The sequence below is a fragment of the Notothenia coriiceps genome, unplaced genomic scaffold, assembly GCF_000735185.1.
Source record: "Notothenia coriiceps isolate Sejong01 unplaced genomic scaffold, NC01 NC01_scaffold00010593, whole genome shotgun sequence".
Lineage (NCBI taxonomy): Eukaryota > Metazoa > Chordata > Actinopteri > Perciformes > Nototheniidae > Notothenia > Notothenia coriiceps.
The window spans coordinates 152,305-175,847 of record NW_011343294.1 but is presented as its reverse complement, the minus strand read 5'-3'; the positions used below and the strand labels follow the sequence as shown (position 1 = coordinate 175,847).

Sequence of the window (23,543 nt, the reverse complement as noted above, 5' to 3'; positions counted from 1 at the left end):
GGGGGGGTTCATGCCCTGGGCGTCATGAAGCCTTTTTACTCCAGGTCACTTCATTTACTCCAGAGCAACAATATGGACTGTTCTGGAAACTAGCACGTAGATTGTTTTGTTGTTAGAAGCCATAGCAAAGGTCAATGTGGTTAGTGTATAGTAGGCATGGGCGGTAATATGTTGACTGAGGATGTAGTCTGGAGAAGTGGGGAGTTATATAGCAATACATATGCTGCTAATAGTTAGTAGCAGGGTGAAAGTATGATGGAAAACCAGGGATAATAGGGTCTTTCCTTATAATACAACAACTTGCTAACTAGAACAGTGACAGAAAACGGATCAGATGAATTATGTTCCTATTGAAAAAGGTGAATTTCCAAGATACTGTAGCTAGCAGGAGTGACAGTGCTTGCTACAGGTCTGATAAATGTGACTGAAACAATATAAGAGTTGAATGCTTCCTTCAGACCAATGACCAAATGTTGCACACCTCCCCTTTAGTTTAAGTGTGAAATAACTGATTGCAACCTATTTTAAACTTCTGCAGACAATCATTTCTGCCAACTCTCCCATTTTGCACTGTTCTCACCAAGAAAAATCACTTTTTCCTTTGAAAAGAAAGTTTTCCTCGCCCTTTGCATTATTTCCCCCCCATTTAAAGACTTTATAATACTTTTACAGTTTATGTGGAAACTTGGAAAACGTGTATTTGATGTGCTCAATCTCCAATCTTTAAATGAGGGCCACTGAAGTGCCACAGTTCTGCTAAGCACTAAAATCCTGCAGCACAACCCAAAGCAGCTGTGGTGAATAAGTGATAGCTGCTTAGTCTAGGGAATAGTATAATGACTCTTTAAAACACATGTGTTGTCAAAGGGGAAAACAAAGTACTTTCCCCTTTGAGGTATTTAATGTGATCAACCTGTTAGCCAACATCAGAAAGAAGCTATAAAAGGGCTTTCCTGTTGTCTCAGATCTGTGTGGAGGCACGTGGTGTTTCAGGGGCTCGAGCATATGCAATTAACCCCGGGCTGAAAGTGGTGGGGACGGAGATGTATGTTGGGTTTAAATACCATCACAAGCTGTGAGCTGAGGACACAAAGATGGCCATAATTACACTGGAAAAGCCTAATTATGATGGCATTAAGCTTCTCCTGATGAAAAAGCCTGCAGTGCACGATAGCAAACCACAACGCAGCATCAAATAAGGCAACATAATATAGTTGTGCCTGAACCAATCATCAAGATGCTCCATCATTACACTAGGACATAAATCAAAGAAATTATCATCAACATCTGATTGAATGACCCACAATACATTTTTAAAAAGACATGAAAAAAAGCAGCTTTCTAAATCACTTATTTGTACAGAGTCTGACAACATGTCATTAGTGGGAGTATACAAGTTAAAAACAGACATGAGCTGTTCTCTGGGGCTGCATCCAGGCTACTGAATTGCCTGTTCATTTGGCATGTAATAGTCTCTCTGTATTGCCCCCCCCGCGCCCCCCCACTGAGGGCTGACTGAGGGCCAGTGCACAGATTGACTGCAGCACTGAGCCTCAAGATATCATTGCCTAAGGCAGTAGCCACTGACTGAACTGTATATACACACACACACACACACACACACACACACACACACACACACACACCTAAATGAACGATTTGTCCGGGGATGACTTGAGATGTTTGGCTCTATGAAACCTGATGTACTTATATGATTCTGTTTTCTTCAAGGTTGTATCTTCCTGGTCGAATGTACTTATTGTAAGTCGCTTTGGATAAAAGCATCAGCTAAATGCAATGTACATTTTTTTTTCTTGTGTTTTGGTAAGGCTTTATTACTGTATGTCATGATTGGGAGACAAGCAGATTTATTTATAGGATAGATGCTGCTCTAAAGCCTACCGAGAAATGTTATTGTAATGTGTTGTTGTGTGGGTGGCGGTATATCTCAAGGGGGGTTATTTAGGGATAATATGTGACAGAAGTGCACTGGCATCTTTCATATGTGTGATTCCATTTGTTTTTTGTTTCAATTTTGGATTATTTTCAATTAATAAGCAAATTAACCAACTACAAAACCCTGCAATTTCGCACAACAATTTTTTTTTAAATGCTGTAATTGGGAAATAAATACTTACTGAGAAGCTAATCCAAGTCAGTGATTGATAACACCATGTCCATATACTGTACAAACACCCACTACATCATGTTTGCACGGTTAAACAAACACAGCAGCTTGAATTATAGGAAGGTCTGCTTTAGGTCACATATGTCTCGATGTGAGAGATAACAAAGCATTACGATCGTGAGGGAAGACCAACACGCTCATACACACTGTGAGAGCTGTTTGAATTCTTTTTATCAGCACACAGACCTTCCTCTGTTTCCATTTCCCATGGCTCTTCAAGAGGTTACCATAACCCATCTATATGACATCTGGCATCCGCAAACAGTTTCCACTGACACACCCCTTCCTCTCTGTGTGGGCCAAGTGGAGTAAAAACACTGAGACGTCTGTCCTCTGCTGCCCTGTCTGCCCTCAGATACTGTGACAAAGTGTGTGGTACCAATGACGAGCCATCAGTTTGCAAGCAGGCCTGACTAGAGGCAAAGGGGGGGTTTTGAATCACATCCCAGCAGCCAAGATTGGAGTTCTCAGGCAGTGATGGGCAAAGCAGATGAGAAAATTAGATGTACACTGAAAAAGACATTATTTGTTATAGATGTAATATGTCTTATCTTTGGATGTGGATGGAAACACAGCATTATCATTTCTTACAGCCTCAGTCGATTTTCTTTTAATATAAATTTGACATTTTTTCTGACTGAACTAGTAATAATTCTGTCTGATTCAGCTACATTTAGTCGGCTATAGAAAGGATTTTACATCATCCGTAAAAAAGAAACAAATTGAAATTGTTGTCTTGTCATGAAAGAGTTGTGGGAGATGAATTATAGCTGGTTATATATTTGAATTCAAGTTATTATCATAATTCTTTACATTAATGTTCCCCTTGTGTTCTTGACATTCTACAGTGAGCATTTCGATGTATCATTATCAGACCTGTTCTAGCAAATATCTACCATCTGTTCATTTCTGTTGAAGAATGACAAAAACATTTTTGATTAACACTAATCCCCAAAATAAATGAGCTTCCATTAAAGCATAGATAACTTTTCACAGATGGCACTATCCTACATTTTGCTGAACAAGGCTATAGTTTCATGGGGACTGAAGGAGTCTGAAGGAGTCTGAAGGAATCTGTTCCCTATGAGACACACAGCAGGCTTTATAAATAACCATAGGAAGTGTCCTCTGAGGGTTGGGGAATGACAGTGGTCAGGGAAAGGAAGACAGGGGGAAGAACCGAGAGCAGTAATCCAAGGAAGGGAGGGAAGAAAAAGCTTCTCTGAGAGTCCGAATCCCATCAGAGCAGTTATATTCTCACAGCACAATTCTGCGCGACATTCTTAAATTAAATTGTTTACTTTCATTGACAAGCCCAGAGGAATGAGCTGTGGGAAACAAATGCCCCTGGTGATTTCTCCATGAGCAACACATGCATACATGACTGCAATGCACACACAAAGACAGATATAAATAGGGATAAACATACAGTATGTGCACAAAGTGGAAGACATTAGCCTCACAGATATCACTGCCACACACTGGCAATTTCCCAAACAATCTCTTCCCACTCGTCCTTCATTTCGCAGTGTCACTCGGCATGAAGTCAGCCTCGCAGTTGTGGAGGACGCTCGGCATTAAGAGGGAGGGTATAAATAAACAGGCAAACTGTGGGACGCACTGGACACTCCGCCGTGAGCAGTAAAACATCTTTCCCCATGGATACTGATGGACGTCACTGCCTTCTCAGCATGCCCTTTCTCCATTAGCAAAAATCATCGTCTAAACAACCAGCGGCATGCGGTATAAAATCTGTCCTTGTTGATGATGATGAATCACATGAATTCATTTTGTGACTATTATAAGAACGTTTCAGCCTCTCTTTTGCTTTATACAGGCAACACGATTTTTATCAGTTACTGGCAGGAAGCGGTAGAGTTATCATTTACTGGCACTTTACGGAATATGTATTTTTTTAAATGGGACAATTTATCTATGTTACCTCAAAGGAAATAATTGTTCCATAGATGTCCTGTTGATTTAAGATAAATATTTAAACCTTAAATCACAGTGCCAATATTACAGTTTGGCACTGTCTTTGTCTGACTTAAAAAAATAAAGTCAGTAAAGAAGTTAAACACCTACTGTTGTGCCTGCTTGAGAAACACAAACACACACCCTGATTAGCTTGCATATGAACGGTTCTCACCTTGCACGATACCCCAGGGGTACTGTCTGGCCCTCACGGTTTTGTTCCCCACTTTGACCTCTTCCACGCTCCCAACCACAGCAAAGGGCAGAAGGGCCTGTGTAGGGGAAAACAAGTTTTTGTTAAAAATGTCAAAAGGCCAGGGATGTAACTGAAGCCTTTCACAGGGGCTGAATTCCATCCCCCTGTTTGCTTTGTGTTAAACTTTAGAGTTTTTTCCTGTCTTCATGACGGTGTCGGTTGCAGCTCGGCGAATACTTCACAAGTTAAGTACTTAACTAGACACAAACAAGTTATTATAAACAAATAGGACCAAAGAATATAAATAAAAGTGTTTTGACTTTCAAATAAAACCTTTCACTGGGGCTGTCTGTCGTCCCTCTTATCTTTCACAACCATCCCACACGACAGAGGAGTGTAACCACATCGACACATGAGCTTCACCAGAGCTGTGTTACATGTGGCTTAGTTGGGGCTGAGAGACCTATTTGTTGAAGCGATAAAAACACAAAAAGACTTTCTAGCTACGTTCGACCTACTATGCCTCGTCAGGATCGACTGTGAAGCATCATGGGGAAAACATGCCTGATACAAAACCTCAAAAATGTGTGGTGAGTTGAAACCAGCTGGCTGCTCGCAGCTCAGAGGAACAAGCTGGTGAGTGTGGGCGCTGACGTAACGGACTATGAATAGATGGGGATACTGTACATGGACTGCATGTGGGAAAAAACTAAATGCAAATCTAATTTATCCATGAGAGAATTAGCTGTGTGTATGTGTGTGGGCATGTTTAAGCACAGTGTGATTAGGCATCATCTCCATTTTAAAATCATAACTCAAAAAGGCTTTACAAATAAAAGGTGTTTGTGCTTGCTGCCTGAGCCAAAATCAAGAGCACATGTTGAATTACATTGCTAAATTAATATAATTGTTCAGTATTTCTAAAAAACAGTTTATTTTCAAAATGGAACATTTTTAAATTGACATATTGCCGGTTGCAGTTAAGCGTGTGCTGCTATAGAGTACAACAAATATTTTATTATGGAAAGAATTTAGGAATGGAGAACAAGTGTAATCAAACAGAGCCAGTAGTCATATAGTTTTGAGTTATAATGTTTGCTTAGACTGTTTGTTCAAGCACATGCCTAGGGTCAGCTAGGTTTTTTCCCCAGTTTGCACTTTGGATTTGTAGGATTGCAAAGCGTCTGGATAAACAGCATTACTTCAGTATGTGTTAAAACAATAAAATGGTGTCAACATATGCCGCTGTTACCAGATGTGTAACACATGTGGCACTAAAGACATGATGTAACAAAACAGTTGGCACACAGATAATCCTTGTAAATCCTACAATGTTAAGAAGTGTCACAATTCTAAGAACAATGGGCTTTATTCACCCATTTTTTTTATTAAAACCCACATTGAGAACACAAGTATAAACATTTCTGAAAGCAAATTTGGGAAAAGATTTACGAATATAATAGTCAATGAGGCCTAACTGTATAATTTTTATTTTCAACAATTTGAAGCGTGTCGCTCTCTGATCATTCCTGTGTTTTCTTTGAGAGCTCTATTTCTGTTCACACAAATATTCTAAAAGAGGTAACCACAAAACGATATTTAAATGAAAACACAAGGGAAATGTTTACTCAGAATATTTTTTCCACACTTGCCCTCGCTAACATCTCAGTAAATGAGCTGGTAGATCATTTAAATAATTGTTTTAAAAATGTTATAGATTCCATTGCTCCTACTAAGGTAAAGGAAATGTCTGGCAAGAAAATATCTTCATGGAGAAAGGCCATGACCGTGACAACAGAAAAAAGAGTGTCGAAAAGCTGAACGCAGGTGGCGGAAAACAAATCTCCAGGTTCATTTTGACATCCATAGAGAGAGACCTGGCTATTATCATTTTGAAATGAAAAATGCACGACAGTCTTTCTTCTCTGACATCATTGCCAAAAACAAAAACAAAGCACGTGCCTTGTTTGCTACCATCGCCAGACTAACACCAGTGTCAGTTGCCTCTGTATCAGGGACAGGAAAACATTTGCTGTTCCTGATATAGAGGCAACTGACACTGGTGTCCAAACCCTAAATCACATTATACAACATGCTTTTTCAAAAATGATTATCAATGCATGGCCTCAGATCTCCTACATATAGTAAACAAGTCTCTTCACTCAGGTGTATTCCCACGGGCCCTGAAAACTGCAGTCATTAAACCACTCTAAAAACAAATAATCTAGATGCTTCAGTAATGAACAATTACAGGCCCATATCAAACCTCCCATTTGTAGGTAAAATCATTTAAAAAGTAGTTTTTCCGACAGCCGAGTCATTTCTAGCATTTAAATAACTGTTTCGATGTGTTCCAGTCAGGCTTTCGTCCACACCACACCACTGAGACTGCTCTTGTTAAGGTCTTCAATGACATCCACTTAAACACAGACAGTGGCAGAACTTCAGTGTTAGTATTATTAGATCTCAGTGCTGCGTTTGACACTGTTGACCACAACATATTACTGAACCGACTGGAAAACTGGGTGGGACTTTCGGCAACAGTTCTAAATTGGTTTGAATCCTTCTTAAAGGAGAGGAAAAACGTTGTTTCTATAGGTTACTACACATCTGAGTTGACAAATATGACATGTGGGGTTCCTCAAGGCTCCATCTTGGGGCCTCTTCTCATTAACATCTCCATGCTACCACTGGCTCAGATAATAAAAAACAACAAAATAAGTTACCATAGCTATACAGATGACACACAAATGTATATAACCATTTCACCAGGAGACAATGCTCCAATTCAAACACTGAGTAAGTGCATTGAACAAATCAATGACTGGATGTGTCAGAACTTTCTCCAATTAAACAAAGATAAAACTGAGTTAATTGTTTTTGGAGCCAAGGAAGAACGCATTAAAGTCAGCACTGAGCTTCAGTCTGCAATGTTCAAAACAACAGATAAAGCCAGAAATCATGGACACTGACCTGAATTTCATTCAGTTATTATGCTCCAAATATCTGGAACAAACTCCCAGAAACCTGCAGGTCCGCTGCAACTCACACTATTTTAAAATCCAGACTGAAGACTTTTCTTTTTGCCGCTGCTTTTAATTGAACTTAATTAGGGATGTTGGCAAATATCTGGAACACACTACCAGAAACAAGCAGGTCCGCTACAACTCTTACTACTTTTAAATCCAGGCTGATGACTTTTCTTTTTGCCGCTGCTTTTATTCATGTACCTGTGTTATTCATGTTTTATTATCTTTGCTTTTGAATGCACAATTTCTTAATCCTTTTAATTTTTGTAAAGCACTTTGAATTGCCTTGTTCTATAAATAAACTTGCCTCGCCTTTCCTCGTCTTGCCTTTCCTTGTCTTGCCTTACAAAAAAAAAAATGGGTGACATATTCCAGTTAAAGTAAAAAGATGCTTGTTAGGTGTCACAACATGACTTACGTTCATGGAGGCGTTGATCTCACTGACGGCTTCGTCGTCTGTTGGGAATTGATAAATTTGGACCCCGTTGCTGACCAGCTCGCTCATAATCTTTATCTTAAATTTGTTGAGCTCACTCTTGGAAATGGTGTCTGCTTTGGCGATGATCGGTATGATGTTCACCTGAGGAAAGGATGAGAAGAAGACAGGGAGGAGTTCATAAGATAAGTTATCAAATGTGTAGTCCATTGTCCTTGTTTTAATGGTTGAGTCTGCCAAAGACATACAGTATATGCATTCCTAAAGTGAAAGCTGCTTTGTTTGTGTTGAAGGGGAAACGTGGACTCCATATAAACCCATCAATCTCAATATGATGAGAAGATGCAAAGAAAATCGATGTATTCAGTAAATTAAAGATTAGAGCAATTCACTGCCATAGATCAGCAGGCCATTAACAATCAATGTGAATAAAGCTAATTAAACATACCGAGGAGCTACGTATAAACAGAAACCAACCGAAGTACTGTGCTTAATATTACTAAGAAGGCATCCAAGACCATATGCAGCAACACTGTTTAGTGAATACACTCAGACAGAACCCCAACAGATAATAAAACAAACAGCGATTATAAAAACAAACCAGGCTTCATCTCCAATCAGCAGCAGATGTGCAGAAACAAACATGCAGTTTGTCTGCTTTTCTCAGTACGGCTGCATTATCCCAGTCATTAACCAGGAGGATGCTGAGGATCCCCACAGATTCACTCATCAATTCCATAGTGTGCCTCAGAGCAAGAGCCAGCGCTTGTTAGGACTCAAATGACAGGCTCATCATACTTTATTGGATCATTAATTTACAGCAGGGCAGCTAGTATTGTGTTTAAACCCCTATTCAACAAACCAAGTTTATTGATTGCGATCCAGTTCTGACAAGTGAGGAGGGAGGGGACAGGGATGTTTGTTCACTTTCCACAAGTGGGTTTTCCAAGCTGGCCAAGAAGTATTCCCAAATAGTTCTCAGTGTCCGGAGCCCCAGATGGGTCCATGCGACCACTACAGAACAGTTAGCATGTAAATAATCATTGAAGACTTAATAATACTTGATTAACTAAAAATGATTCTGTCATATTTAAGAAAAACTAAACATTAAAACAAAAGGACTCCTCCTTCAGACCCTTATCTCTCTTCCTGCCTTCATCCACCACATACCACACTCACTGGCTTCAACCATCCTCTGTAGGGAGGGGTGATTTACAAGAAAAACACCATTCTCTAGCCTTGACAGCAAACTCTGAGCAGTTAGAGCAAATAGTTATTTCTGCTCTGGTTTGTCAGTGACAGGGCTATTTCTTTCTTCTTCAGTTTAGGTTTATATTCCCACAGATTATACAACATACTATTGATATCTCAGCAAACAAATACAAAACTAATGTGACTGTGGATCTTAATTCTACTGAAGATTGAGTCAAATGCTTCTAATTGCAATGTAATGTATTCAAAATATAACCATGTATTTTGGTGCTGGTTGATTAATTTGATAACAACATCAGTTCCAGCTTCTTATATGTGAAGATTGGCTGATTTTCTCAGTTTTATAATTATATATTTTTACGTGTTGGATAAAACAGTATTGTTGACGTTTTACTTACCAAGGACACAACCGGTTAATTGAAAAAATACCTGTATGCTGAATCAACAACCAAAATGAATCATTAATGAAGCCCTAATGTATCTGTGTCTCTTTTAGGCTACTGGAAGCCAGCAGGTACTTTTGTGGTTGGCCTGTGGGTATCTAGAGCTCATGAAAACGTGCTAAGACAGATAGCATGTGGCGAGCCACTGCTGCAAATTGCCAGCAGCACATTATTATTTTATCTAGAGACCACTACATACAAACCCACCAGGCCTGTAAAACAGAAAAGTGTCACATACACACTGTGGTCATTCAACACTGGCTTGCTTTCAGATAAAACGGGGGTCATATTTCACAAAGTGAGTAGATTGTAGGGACAGAGCCAGAGGGGTCAGAGAGGTTCTCACGGCCACCTCTAAATCTCAACACACTGCTTCACTCACAATGCTGTAAATCATTTTGGATAAAAGTGTCTCGCCAATACTGCTGTCATTTTATACATTCAGGCACTGTGCAAAATACCTTTTCAGGGTGTGTCACCAACATGTCCTTTACAGGCATAATGGAGGTTTTCAAGGATAATGGTTTCATATGGATGAATGTGAAGATTTTACTTTCACTCATATTAGAGTAGAGCAGGTAAGCAACTTCACAACACCAATCCCAATTAGCTCAATGTACCTGCTTTGCTGTGGTTCATATACTGGGATAAAGGTAATATATTTAGCTCAGGTACACTACCAAGTCTTTATTCAAAGCAAAGGGTTCAGAGAGTTGGCTGTGGTGCTTTGGACGGCATCAGGAGACAGTTGGCTACTGCAAGTGCCAGCTTTTGATGACTCTGTTCTGTCTTAAGCAGCCAACAGAGTGGTCAGCGCTGCACCCTTATATGAAAAGAACTGCTGAGTTTGGATCCTGGCTCTTTCTATGTGAAGTCCTCTCGGCTGAAGAGGATTCAGGTTCATGGCTTTGGCCACTTGGTCCTCAGGTAAAACTTGGCAGTAAAAGTAGTCGGGATGGCTCAAATTGGAAAAGAAGATGTCCAAAATGGATTCCACTATAACTGTCTTCAATAAATTGTAAAAATACATCAACATTTATGTTAAGTGAACGTAATTTAAACATAGTAAAATAATGAATTACATAAATACGACAAAATGATTGAATCTGAAGCCCCCATTCAAACTTTAAACTGTCCCTTGCAAGGAGCAGTTTGCTGAATAATCCGGTCATTGTTTTGAAAAGTACCCGGAGACACTTGGCAGAGCTGCGTAGCCGTGCGCTGATAGTTGGCAGAGGTAAATCTGCAGGTCTTGGTCGCAGGCTGACCATCTGCTTTGCTCCTGATTCATTATCACTGCCTCAACAGACAGGAGCAGGGCCAACTTTGTCATGCATGCAGCAGTGCTTTCCGAAACCTTAAGTGATGTGACAGGATGTACACGAGCATATACACATCCTTTAAATCATAGAAACCAATACAATTGAATAGAAAGGACATTTTGTCTCTACGCTGATGCAGCTTTCTCAGATTCAGTGCTTACAAATATCCAAGGAGTTAATATGACCCTCCTGACCTTAGGTCGAACGAGCACCTACAAGGTTGACACACAAATCTTCACTTTTGCCTTTTAACTGCTTATTTCCTTCAGGGCTTTGAAATGTTTGGATGTGCTTTTCTCTGCCTTAAATTCCACCAAGAATCAGGATCAAAAACCACTGAACAGTTTTAGCTTATATCACTGAGCCTTTTTCAAAAATATCTTAGGTAATCCAAAACGTCAAGAAATTGAATTTATAAATGTGTGTCATCAAGAAGAAAAATATGTATATTTCAATACCATACACGTATAGACATTATTTGCTTAAAATCTATCTCTATATATTAATTTCGTCTTGATTGATCATAAGTAGCAATAGTCGCAATGCCTTGCTACATTAGCTTAATCTTCAAAAGAAAACTTCCAAGTAAACTGCTGACAAAGAAAAATATATTCCAGAAAATATAAATTATATAATCTCAACAATTACGGCTCCAATTTATACCTTAGAATTTGCCTGCTTGCCCATTTCTGTCACCGTCCTCCCACCCCCCATAACTAACTCTCCCCCTCTCCCCTACTTTCACGCTCCAACTGCTGCTCTGATGAGATTTGTTTCTAATTGAGGCCAAGCCAGTGATTTTGTATCCACTGAGCTGCACTCATCGGACAATGGCAAAACATGGATCTACCAACCAATAATTTGTGAGGGGAACTTGCACACGAGCAATACAAAAAAGTAACAAATCAATGTGGCTCTGAATGTAAATATTGACTTCTGTACAGCTGACCCGTAAACTGGAATTTGGTCAAACACAAACTCAGTAATTGTAATTATTTACACTGTAGATTACTGAATTGTGTTTAATCATATATAAATGGATATTATATAAATTGATATTATACAAATAGAAATTAAGAAAGTGGAATTGTCCTTTCTTTCACAGCCACATGTTCAACCTTTTCACTTGGACACATGCAGCTGCTAAAACATGCAGGCTTTTAGGTGTGAAACCCCATATACTGTAGGGCAGGTCTTGAAATCCTGTACGTCAAAAGGGAAGCTTGCACATTCACTCGCTACATTTTTCTTTTAGCTTTCTTATTCTTTTGGGACACACAGAGCCCCCACCACAACAAACAGATCAGGGATATGCACACCGGCCTCAGTGAAAGCGAGGTCAGATTACAGCAACACTGTTGGACACACAGACACTGGGAAAAGCATTTTGCCAAAGGGGAAAACCACAGTATATATCTCCTTTTGTGTTTGCGTGTCAGTTGTTTTTACCTTGCTGTCCAATTTTTTCATAGTGACGAGGTCCAGGGACTTGAGGGAGTGTCCTGTTGGGGCGATGAAATATAGGCAGATGTGGATCCTGGTGTCGTGGTAGTTAAACAGCGAGCGTTTGATCTTCAGCTCTTCCTGCAGATAATTTTCAAACTGAGTGTCGATGTAGTCAACGATGGGCTTGTAACTGTGGGGAGAGCCAAGGAAGAACTATAAGGATTTTTATTTGTGGTTAAAAGCATCAATATTTGGCTTCCAATTCATTTGTAATATTGTGAAATGAAATATGGACTTGTCACGAAGGAAATTAAAAGCGATAGTTGTGTTTTCATGCGAGCTGATTCTACGCCAAGATTTCGGCTTATAGCTGTACAGCTTACTGCTGCATGAAACGTGTTCTCGGCTTGGTAGTTTGCTCACAAAAGTCACAAAACATCCCGTCCTCTCTTAGTGAGCATGTGTAGCATACAGTGTCACCAGTAAATCACATAGATAGACATGTACAATGTGAAAACATCAGAGGTTTCTAGTATTTGAGGTTTGAATTCTGAGAGTCAATGGTTTCATCAACAATATCAGAGCAACGTGAATTTTGATATTATATCAATTGAAATGACTGCTAGACAGGACGAACTCTGAACCAATACTGTAAGAAATTTAAATATTGTTTTAGGATTTGACAGCTGATTTGTCTTCATCACCAATATCAGAAATCCCTTACCTTGCAGAGACATATGTGGAAACATTAGTCCTAACATAACATAAAGACGTTGCCTCTATAGTAGCTAATGCTAATGCTAACGCTATTAGTTGCATTGTGGTATACATCACGTAGCCCGGTAGTGCCTTTTATTCTGAAAGCTTTTCTTACTAGAGTTATTATCAGGTTAAATGTCAGTCCTTTCTTATTACCCTTTTCCAAAATGATATCTTATCTTTGTTAATGCAGCAGTACTGTTTGTCTCTGGAAGCTATTTTTAGTGTCTTTCAAAACGGGCACCAGTCTGATAATGTCTGATGAGACCGTTTGGAGAAAATGTGTGCTGCATTCACAACAAGTTTGTTTTGAGCAGTTTATTTCAGTCTGCAGCTTTAACTCATTTAGCTCAGAGAGATGAGAAGGACAACATTAGACCACATACCGTATTTAATAAACTGCATCACAGCTGCCACAAATGAAAGTCTCTTTGAATTGAGGTTGAGATTTATCAGTCACCATAGACACAAGTCTTAAAGTCATAGTTGAGTTCTCACGAAATCACTTTGGCCTTACATATTATGCTGTTGAAGACTACATGATTTAATGTGCTGGGTTTGAAGCATTTCCTGTACAAAGCTAACAGCGCATCATATAGATTGCATTGATGCTGGTTTCAGGCATGGCGCAAAAACTTGAGGGACCTCTATCTTTGTAAAAATGTGTACTTGTTTTGAGATTTGATATTGTAATGTCAGAAATAGAAGAATTGATAAACTCCTACCGCCCACGTCTTAGCATTTTTATGACTTTTTGTAAGATTGATTTCATAAATTGTAATACCCATGAAGAAGTATTTTTTAGATGAATAATTTCAATGCCTTTTAAGACTTTTAAAGCATCCAAAAAACTGAAGTTGTTTGACCCAGATTATCAAGTTTTTAGGAAGAAAAGTGAAGAAACAAGTTTCACAAGTATAATAAGACAGACCTTTACATTTGTCAGCCAGATTTCTTTGTGTGCTGGTGACTCATTTCCTTTTTAATAGCTGTCTAATGCTAATAAATTCTTAACAGGAAGTCCTCCCACATTTTACAGCTCCGAGTGAGACATAAGAGCAAACAATATACTCTATAATATCCTCAGCCAGCGGCATGTTTACAGTCATCTGTCCTCTTCCTTCGCATCTATCTTCAATCTTCTCTGAGGAATGCACCAACTCTGACCTTTTGAGGCTCTCTCAGTGAGCATGTACAGTCCGCTGCAGGCTCTGTCCTTCAGCATGTTGGTTTATACGGCCTACAGAGAAGCTGCTATCAAAAGGGCTTGAGAGTGCTGCTCGCTGGCTAGGTCACAATAAGAACAGTCCATTCCACAGCTGCATGTTTAAGAAAAAGCCATTTCCTCTTTATTGCTCTCCCAGCTCGTATTCTGTTCTATAGAGAGCTCTCGAAACCTGGACTGATGTAAGATTGGGTCTGTTTCTCTCATTAGTATCACAAGCCAACATGGACCTAGTTTCTGCAAAACTATGCAATGTAATCTTGAAAGCTGAAATGAGGGTTTGCATAAGGATTGACAGGGAAATTAGTACCAGATGAATGGGTTTTGAAGAATAGGACAAAACCGTTATAACAACATTTAAACTTTCCTCATGCTTAAATGGCACTGTTTTTGTGCATTAACTGTTTCTCTTATACACATTGTCGTCTTAATTCTGCAACAGATTGACTCAAAGTAAGGACGGTTTCGGTTTGATCTGAAGTTGGCTAATAATCATCTAAGAGTATCGACCCGTCTACACAGCAGCGTTAAAAAAATCTTCCAACGGTTCTCTGCCCATTGACTTTGAATAGGGTGACGTCACTTTGCCTCGCTTTTCGCCGAACTGCATTGTGGGGAAGCAAAGTGAAGATTTCCAGGATTTCAAGGATTTCCAGGATTCCAGGAGTTGAGGATTTTCAGGATTCAAAAGTTGAGCAATGTTCAACTTTTGAAGCTGAGGTGGAAGATTCAGCCAATCAAATCCTGTTTATGCAAATCTGAGTACAAGCGCTAGCCAATCAAACCGCGCGCAAGCTGGGAGAGACTACCGCAGTTCATTTCCTATATTCCTGAAAATGGAGGAGAAATTAGTTATTGCTGTAGCAAATCACCCGGTTCTTTATGACCAGCCGCTAATAACTTACCGGGATGCAAACCGGAGGAACCAGGCATGGAGGGAGGTGGCAGAGACAGTGGGTGAAACTGGTAGGTTTTCGCCTGTTTGGGGATTTTATATCCAGTGTACTTCGTTTTAACATTGCTATTGCTTTGTATGTCGGGGCGGGAGATTCATGTGATTGGTTGTTGGTCGCGTTGCTCGCAAAAAATCCCAAGCTTTCAGACACGCCCACCTCCAAGATTTTTTTAACGCGGCTGTGTGGACGTACCGCTAGTGTGGCGCGGCACAGTTTCGTAGCTGCGAGGCTCCACTAGCACATCCCGTCCATCCGTCCGTCCGTTGACGACGCTTGCGAAACAGAGGGCCTCATCATATAACTTTGCGTGGGGCCTCATGTTGGCCAGGGACGGCCCTGCCTATATACACAATCAAAAGACACATTTATACATGATGTGTGATGTAACCATGCAGCAAGGTCATTCCGAAGTAATGGAGTCCATGCGGTGAAACGTAAACCTTCAAAATGTCACGCACAGTAGATACAAGGATATCTTGACTCACCTTTCATTGTGTGTTGAAGGGTAAAACAATTCAATCGAATTGAATCACATCTGAAGCACCTAAAAATCGTACCTTTTCCACCAGGAAATGTACAAATGTCTAGCAAGCATTTCAAGAAAGTTGTTCCATAGAAGTATTTAGATATGTTACTTGCTTGAATAGTAAAAATAGTGATGCCACAGTGTAGAAATACTCCATTACAGGTAAACGTTATGCTATCAAAATGTTTACTTAAGTGAAAGAGGCCCTTGTGCTTTTTGGGTTTCCCTTTTCTTGTAGTGTGTTCTTTTAGTTTTATGCAAAATAAAGATATTTTTGAACATTACAGCATGGAGACAAGTCACAGTATGAGACACTAAACACTAATATCAACCTGAAAATGAGCAGAATATATCCTCTTTAACTACAGAAGATTTAAAATCAAAATGTTTATCTACAAAAAAGTCAACATACTGTACCTTTCCCAACTCCTAATAATTATATTATGACTATAATGAGGCGTAGATGTGTTCATTGCTTTCATGTTCCAACATTACTACATACGTATTAACAACACATACTTCTGGTTAGCTTTTGAATATCACCAAGGGATCAATGGAGACTCTCATTTCTCTTTTGAGTTGTAATGGAGTAAAAGTATACATACATTACCTCTTAATTGTACATAAATAATGTGAATAATGCTTGTACTCACACTGGTTAACCAAGATGTCACTCGTTTGTAGGCATGTGCTAATTGCTGAAGTGAAATTGCATACCTGTTTATTTCCCCAAAATGCAAATGACAAAACCTTCTCAGTTTGAGATCATGTTTTGTTTCTACAGCCAATTATGTCTTCCTGCGTTCACACACCCCTCCTATACAATCCAAGGCCAGCGTAGCAAAACCTTGAACAAAGCTGGAAGTGTGTGTTCAAGTAATTACCACCCAGGGATTGTGTTTAGTGGTTCATGGCATCCAAAACACAGCCTGCCCCACGCTTTCTTAATTACTCTAATTACACTGCTGATTCCTGTTGTGGCTTGACTTCTGATTCCTTCCTGAGAAACAGCCAGTGGGAAATAAACTCAAACGTACACAAGATTTACTGTAGGCAGAGCTTTCAAAATAAACACTAAAAAGTCCCATTGTAACCTATAGCGAAAACAGACCAAAGGCAGATTTGAACCATAACATCACGCTGCATATTAATGACATTTGGGTTGTTTGAGCTGTTGCATTTGTATGTAAAACATTTAAGAGACCACATTTCGTGCCTTTCAGAAATATTAATTGTCGTTTTAAGCAATAACAGTTAGTTTTTTAAGCTGCTGTGTCAAATTACTCAGTTTAACATTCATTGAAGCGTTTTTTGCTCGAGGATATATTCTGCTAATGTTCATGTCTCCATGCTTTAATGTTCAAAAAGCTCTTTATTTTTCTCATACTGCCTGTGCTGCAGCACCTCTTTTCACCCTCTGTCTGAAACCAGAGCCCAGTCTGCTCTGATTGGTCAGCTGGCCGGCTCTGTTGTGATTGGTCAACAGCTTAGAGATGTCCCGCCCCTTAGCCTATCATGTACAATGTGTTGGAGAGCTAGCCAATAGAAGCGCAACTGTTACATAGCGATGTCACTATTTAAAAACACATTTGTTTTCAGCCTTTGCGGACCATTAACATGCACAAAAAGCTATATATAAACACACCACAGGAAAGGGAAACCCCAAAAAGCATAATATGGCCTCTTTAACATATACGTATTCTTACTGAATAAGTTAAAACCTTTCAGGTGTAATTGATCTGCTCAAGGTGAGTTCAATTATATTTCCTCAAATAGAAGTCAAGTACAGAATTATGCAAAAGTTATTAGGTCAAATTGTAGTTCTTTCATTTTAATTGTATGGCCTCAGCATCAGCATTCCTTTCATTATAAACACCAGTACATAAATAATGGAAGAGAAAAATAGTCATTATATTTTTTTATTTGCAAAAAATACAACACACACCTTTTATTTACCCTCACTGTGCCTGATTCCATTTCCTTCCTGTACCTCGCTGCAGACTTACTGTACACGTGGACGTAATTCATGACAATATTGACACCAATCTTGAATGCATTTCACTCCCCTGCCTGTGTGAAAGTTCCATTTATATAATGGATGTTGTGGAGTGCAGATATCCATAAAGTATTGACCTTGAACTGAATAAAGTGAAGACAATAGAAACTCCAGAGGCCCTGCCCTGCAGTTGACCCCCCTGCTTTCGCTCCATTGGCAGTGTAAGCGATCGATAAAGTATCACACAAAAGAATAAGTTAAGATATCTTTCACCTCTACGCATCCATTTTGACATTCCTCCAATATCTGGGATGTCATTTGTAAGGAGTATAAATGATCCGCGAGTCACCCTATCCCCTTACATTCTCACAGGGAAATAAACTACTGTAGTAGCTGCAGATAGCGGGACATCTGGCAAAGTGGGGAATTATATTTGTGCATCACTGTAACAAGAGAGCACATTTCTCACTGGGGACACGAGAAATGAGACTGCTGGGTGCCAAATCGTCTAATTAATTCAGAGGCGCCATGGAAGTGCTCTGTAGATTAGCAGATTGGACCACAAACAAGAAAAACTGTGTCTTTTTATACTTATGAAAGCGGGCAGTGGGGTCATATTTCACTTAACGGGCTGATGTCAACAGATGTTGTGTTATGGGATGGCTCTTTTATTTCCCTTGGCTTTGTTTGCTGTTTAGCGCTCAAAGCCACACAAATCCCCCGATAAGTAGCGGTGGAATTCATTCCTCTGCAGAGATGTATTTACTAAGTCATTCGGGAAATTAACAAAAAAGGGGCACTTTTTGTTTTCCTATACAGCTGAAGACGTTCTATGGAGAGAGGATTTCTGTGCCGCAGATAATGGTTTCGTCCTCGGAGACAACACACAGCATTATGCCAAACCCAGCTCAGTGAATGAAAGGTTTCAAACAGTGAAGTGTTATCCCTCTGTAATAGCAACAGAACCACTCCAGCAGCCAATAATGAATGGAACAGATAATAATGTAACCAACTACATTATTCAAATGATCTCTCGGCAGTCAGAGCTGTGTGTAATGATGCTCTCTATTCGACAGTCTGTGAAACTGCAACCATTCATTCCCAGCGCACACACACACACACACACACACACACACACACACACACACACACACACACACACACACACACACACACACACACACACACACACACACACACACACACAAAAGTACATGACGTGATTATGTATGCCTCTCATGTCTTTGGCAGAGGACAAGGCCACGCTCGCTATGGCTCGTAAAAAATAAATGTTTCTTCCTCATTCAGAATCTAAATCACTTTATCATATAAGTACAGTTGATAGGCGTGACATTGTTATGGTGACTCCTCTGCAGCTCATGTACGGTAGTCAAACGAGAGAACAATGTGAGGAACTGTAATATCAGGAACAAAGATATGATACTCAGCAGAAAACATGTCACCTCAACATCTGGATTATGAGATAGATGTTTAGGTATACGTGTCTTAGTGCTCTTGAAGATCTTCAAAAATCATTATTTTTTTCCCTTACAGTATGTGCTGTTATATCGATGGCGTGGTCCGATATTGCTTGTTATTTGTTCATTTTTAATAATAATACATTTTATTTCAAAGCGCTTTTCCAGGTGCTCAAAGACGCTTTACAGTGGTTTGATAAAACATGATAACATAGAATAAAGAATAGAAAAATAAATAAATATTAAAACAGCAACACAGCATAATTCACAAATGAAAAGCCAGTCTGAAGAGGTGTGTTTCGGTCAGTGTTTTGAAAGTGGATGGGTCGGTGCAGTCTCTGATGTGTTGTGGAAGGGAGTTCCAGAGGGTGGGGGCAGCGATGGAGAAGGCTCTGTCCCCCCAGGTTCGGAGCTTGGTTCGTGTGGGGATAGAGAGGAGGTTCGCTTCTGATGAACGAAGGCTGCGGGAGGGGGTGTAGTGGTGGGTCAGGTCGGTGAGGTAGGGGGGGTGCCTGGTTATTGAGAACTTTGTGTGTTAGCAGAAGGATTTTGAAGTGTATTCGTTGACGGACAGGGAGCCAGTGCAGGTTTTGAAGGACGGGGTGATTTTTTAACCATGGAGTATAAGATATCGCCTCATAATTTAGTGATCACATGACCAAAGACTATGTATGAGACCAAGGTTTTATATTCCCAACCAAATGTCTTTCAAAAAAAAGTAATCATAATATGCCCAGATGAAATTTCAAGGAAGTAAGATAAGGTGATATTACATTGTATTTGAAAATGTTAAACTGTTTAATGATGATTCATGAATAGTAGAGGTTTTCATTTATTTTTATTTATTTAGCTGATTCTAAAGGTATCCAAAAGTATCCATATTGAACATTTATTTTTACATTACTAATAAAAAATTTATTTTATTTGTGTTCAGTAACTTCAAGTTTATGGCAATTAGTAAAGTTCAATATTCTTTCAGTTTGATTTAAAGAAAAAATCCATAATAGGAGTCGGATAAAATACAAATAAATCGTATTCCCATGGATTATTTTACTTATTAAATCATGGACATGTGCTTTATTCAGTAACTGACTATATCTGACCCTGAACATACAGTATATCTTCATGAGGAGCATATCAAATACATTTTCTTGGGAACACTGTGCAGTATTCTCTAGATCAGGGGTGTCCAAACATTTTTCAACGAGGGCCACATACAGAAACATATACGAAGGGCTGGGCCACTCACTAGAGGTATATTGCCTCATAAGTTCAGTTATAAGTTAGAAAAATCAATCGCTAAATTATTCTTGATACTTGAAAATGCTTTAAGAAACAGAACAGCCTACATCACAGCTTCGCCTCATAGGGTTTCATTTATTTAGTTGGCAGCTCATTCCTTAAAGCAGAAGCCTCAGATATCTTTAATAAGTGGAAATATGAAGGGTATATTTCAAGCTTAATATGTAAATACGTTATTAGGCTTTTTTCTTATCAATTTAAATTAGTTAGAAAATGTTTTCAACTTTAAAAACTGTGCTTATGAGTACTGTGTAATATATGTGTACGTATATATTTACAAAGTACAATATAAGACAAGCACAAGTTTCATTTGTGGGCCGTACTCCATTATACTTTTTTAATTTGCTGAGTGCCGATTCAAAATGGTCCGTGTTCCACTTTGACCGCGGGGCGTAGTTTGGACCCCCCTGCACTATGTGAATCACTCCAATTAAAAACCCTAGCTGTGGCTCCGAGGTGTTGGATTATTATGTGCTTTATTCAGTAACTGACTACACCTGACCCTGAACATACGGTATATCTTCGGCATATAAAACACACTTTCTTGGGATCACTGTGCAGACATCAAATCAAATTCCTCGTACGTGTCAACCTACCTGGTAATAAACCTGTGTCTGGTTCTGATTCTGATTCTGAGTATACACTATGTGAATCACTCCAATTAAAAACCCTACCTTTGGCTCCGAGGTGTTGCATGTCGCTGAGACCTTGACTCTGGCCCAGGTGAGTGGGATGCTGGGTGGGAAGACAGATGACACCGCAGAAGAAAGTCTGCGTCCCGGGGCTGACTGCATTATCCAGTCTGAACACCCACTCAGGAGCAAGACCCAGCAGGGCAGATGGGACCAGAATCTGACTCATTTAAATAGACCTTGGAGTTGCCAATTGGCGTTTAGCCTGTGAACTGAGGCAGAAAATAACACCTTCTAAATAATGAAATAAGCCTTCATTTAATGAAAGATTCAGGCTCCATGTCCTTTAACTAAACCTGAAGACCTTGGATGAGGATTATGTTTCCATGGCAGTGCTTACCCACATTATATGAATATTTCTCAGCCCTTTAACATCTCTTCCTCTGGCAGGACCTGAAACGTTTTAATTTGCCGCATAAAAGAGGAGACTAATTGTTGTTGACACATGAGGCTACATAATAGAGCATTGGCAACTTACATGGAGGACACAATATAACAGGACCTCGCATATGTAACTGATTAGCATATAGTGTGACTAAACATACTGTAGACATGACAAGAATGGGTTCAAAGCCAAAAGATGTGCACTCATCTGGAGAAGACTGGTAAATAAGATTTATGCTGTGCGAGCGCTGTGGGGGTTGAAAACCCATCAAGCCGTAACTTATCATGTTCTTCTAATTAGAGTTCCAGCGTCCTCACCGGCAGTCAAAAAAATTACACCCCATTAATATTCTGCCATTTACTTGGAGCACTTGCATAATTTTTCATAAGCATAATGTGACTTAACATCAGAAGACGTCAGTTCTCAGCAGCGCGGCTCGCAAGACTCCATGTTTCTGCTCGGAAACAGCCCCCTAAATAGTTTATCACAGGCATAATGTGATTTAACAATCAAAGGCATTGCTCTACAACCTCTATGTTTCAATGTTGAGGTGGAAAGCTACTTACTGTGAGAGTGTAACTTAATATAGAGGCCGTACTATCAGCTTATCAGAAAACAGGTAGAGAACCATCTCCATATTGTTTCCACACCTTCTGTCATTCGTGTGGACTTTCCTCTGATAGTGTCTGTCCAGAAGTCAGTGGTGGAAAACAACTATGCTTATTTCATAGCTTAGTTGAATTGTGGATCCTGATTGGTCTATTTGGAAATGTCAGAGGTTGTAAATACTGACTAACACACCACTGCTAAGGACAACAGACCATTGCTAAGGAGGATCAAGGGACTATGTGCAGTCATATCAATCAGCAGAAAGAAGTCCGGTAAATTCAACGTCAGCTGTGGACAACAAACATTCGTTTTCACCTTCGGGAAACACCATGGAATACTATTGGGAAAGGCAGAAGAGGACAGACAGGAAGTAACACTAAAGGGAACAACAGAAGAAGACAGACGAGAAGTAAACACTAAAGGGAACAGCAGAAGAAGACAGACAGGAAGTAAACACTAAAGAGAATAGCAGAATAAGACGGACGGGAAGTAAACACTAAAGGGAACAGCAGAAGAAGACAGACAGGAAGTAAACACTAAGATGAACAGTAGAAGAAGACAGACAGAAAATAAAAACTAAAGGGAACAGCAGAATAAGACAGACAGGAAGTAAACACTAAAGGGAACAGTAGAAGAAGACAGACAGGAAATAAACACTAAAGGGAACAGCAGAAGAAGACAGACGGGAAGTAAACACTAGAGGGAATAGCAGAAGAAGATAGACAGGAAGTAAACACTAAAGGGAACAGCAGAATAAGACGGACAGGAAGTAAACACTAAAGGGAATAGCAGAATAAGACAGACAGGAAGTAAACACTAAAGAGAACAGCAGCATAAGACAGATGGGAAGTAAACACTAAAGGTAACATCAGAAGAAGACAGACGGGAAGTAAACATTACCAGTAACAGCAGAAGAAGACAGACGGGAAGTAAACACTAAAGGGAACAGCAGAATAACACAGACAGGAAATAAACACTAAAGGGAACAGCAGAAGAAGACAGACAGGAAGTAAACACTAAGATGAACAGTAGAAGAAGACAGACAGAAAATAAAAACTAAAGGGAACAGCAGAATAAGACAGACAGGAAGTAAACACTAAAGGGAACAGTAGAAGAAGACAGACAGGAAATAAACACTAAAGGGAACAGCAGAAGAAGATAGACGGGAAGTAAACACTAGAGGGAATAGCAGAAGAAGACAGACAGGAAGTACACACTAAAGGGAACAGCAGAAGAAGACAGACAGGAAGTAAACACTAAAGGGAACAGCAGAAGAAGACAGACAAGAAATAAACACTAAAGGGAACAGCAGAAGAAGACAGAAGTCAGAAATAATAAATCTGATTGTTGTGTAATGTAATTAGACCCT

The 23,543-nt window shown here is 39.6% G+C and overlaps 1 protein-coding gene across 1 annotated transcript in view; it reads right to left on the bottom strand.

The window, feature by feature from the left end:
- LOC104946096 (septin-8-like) overlaps positions 1-21,349 on the bottom strand; it is a 30,179-nt gene extending 8,830 nt beyond the window's left edge. Inside the window, exons 1-5 of the mRNA XM_010771852.1 lie at positions 21,163-21,349; positions 21,002-21,008; positions 12,250-12,436; positions 7,806-7,967; positions 4,338-4,434 (exon numbers count right to left, since the gene is read on the bottom strand). Of these exons, the coding sequence (XP_010770154.1) occupies positions 4,338-4,434; positions 7,806-7,967; positions 12,250-12,436; positions 21,002-21,008; positions 21,163-21,349 (640 nt within the window). The remainder of the gene's footprint in view (positions 1-4,337; positions 4,435-7,805; positions 7,968-12,249; positions 12,437-21,001; positions 21,009-21,162) is intronic.
- Between the last annotated feature and the right edge of the window lie 2,194 nt (positions 21,350-23,543).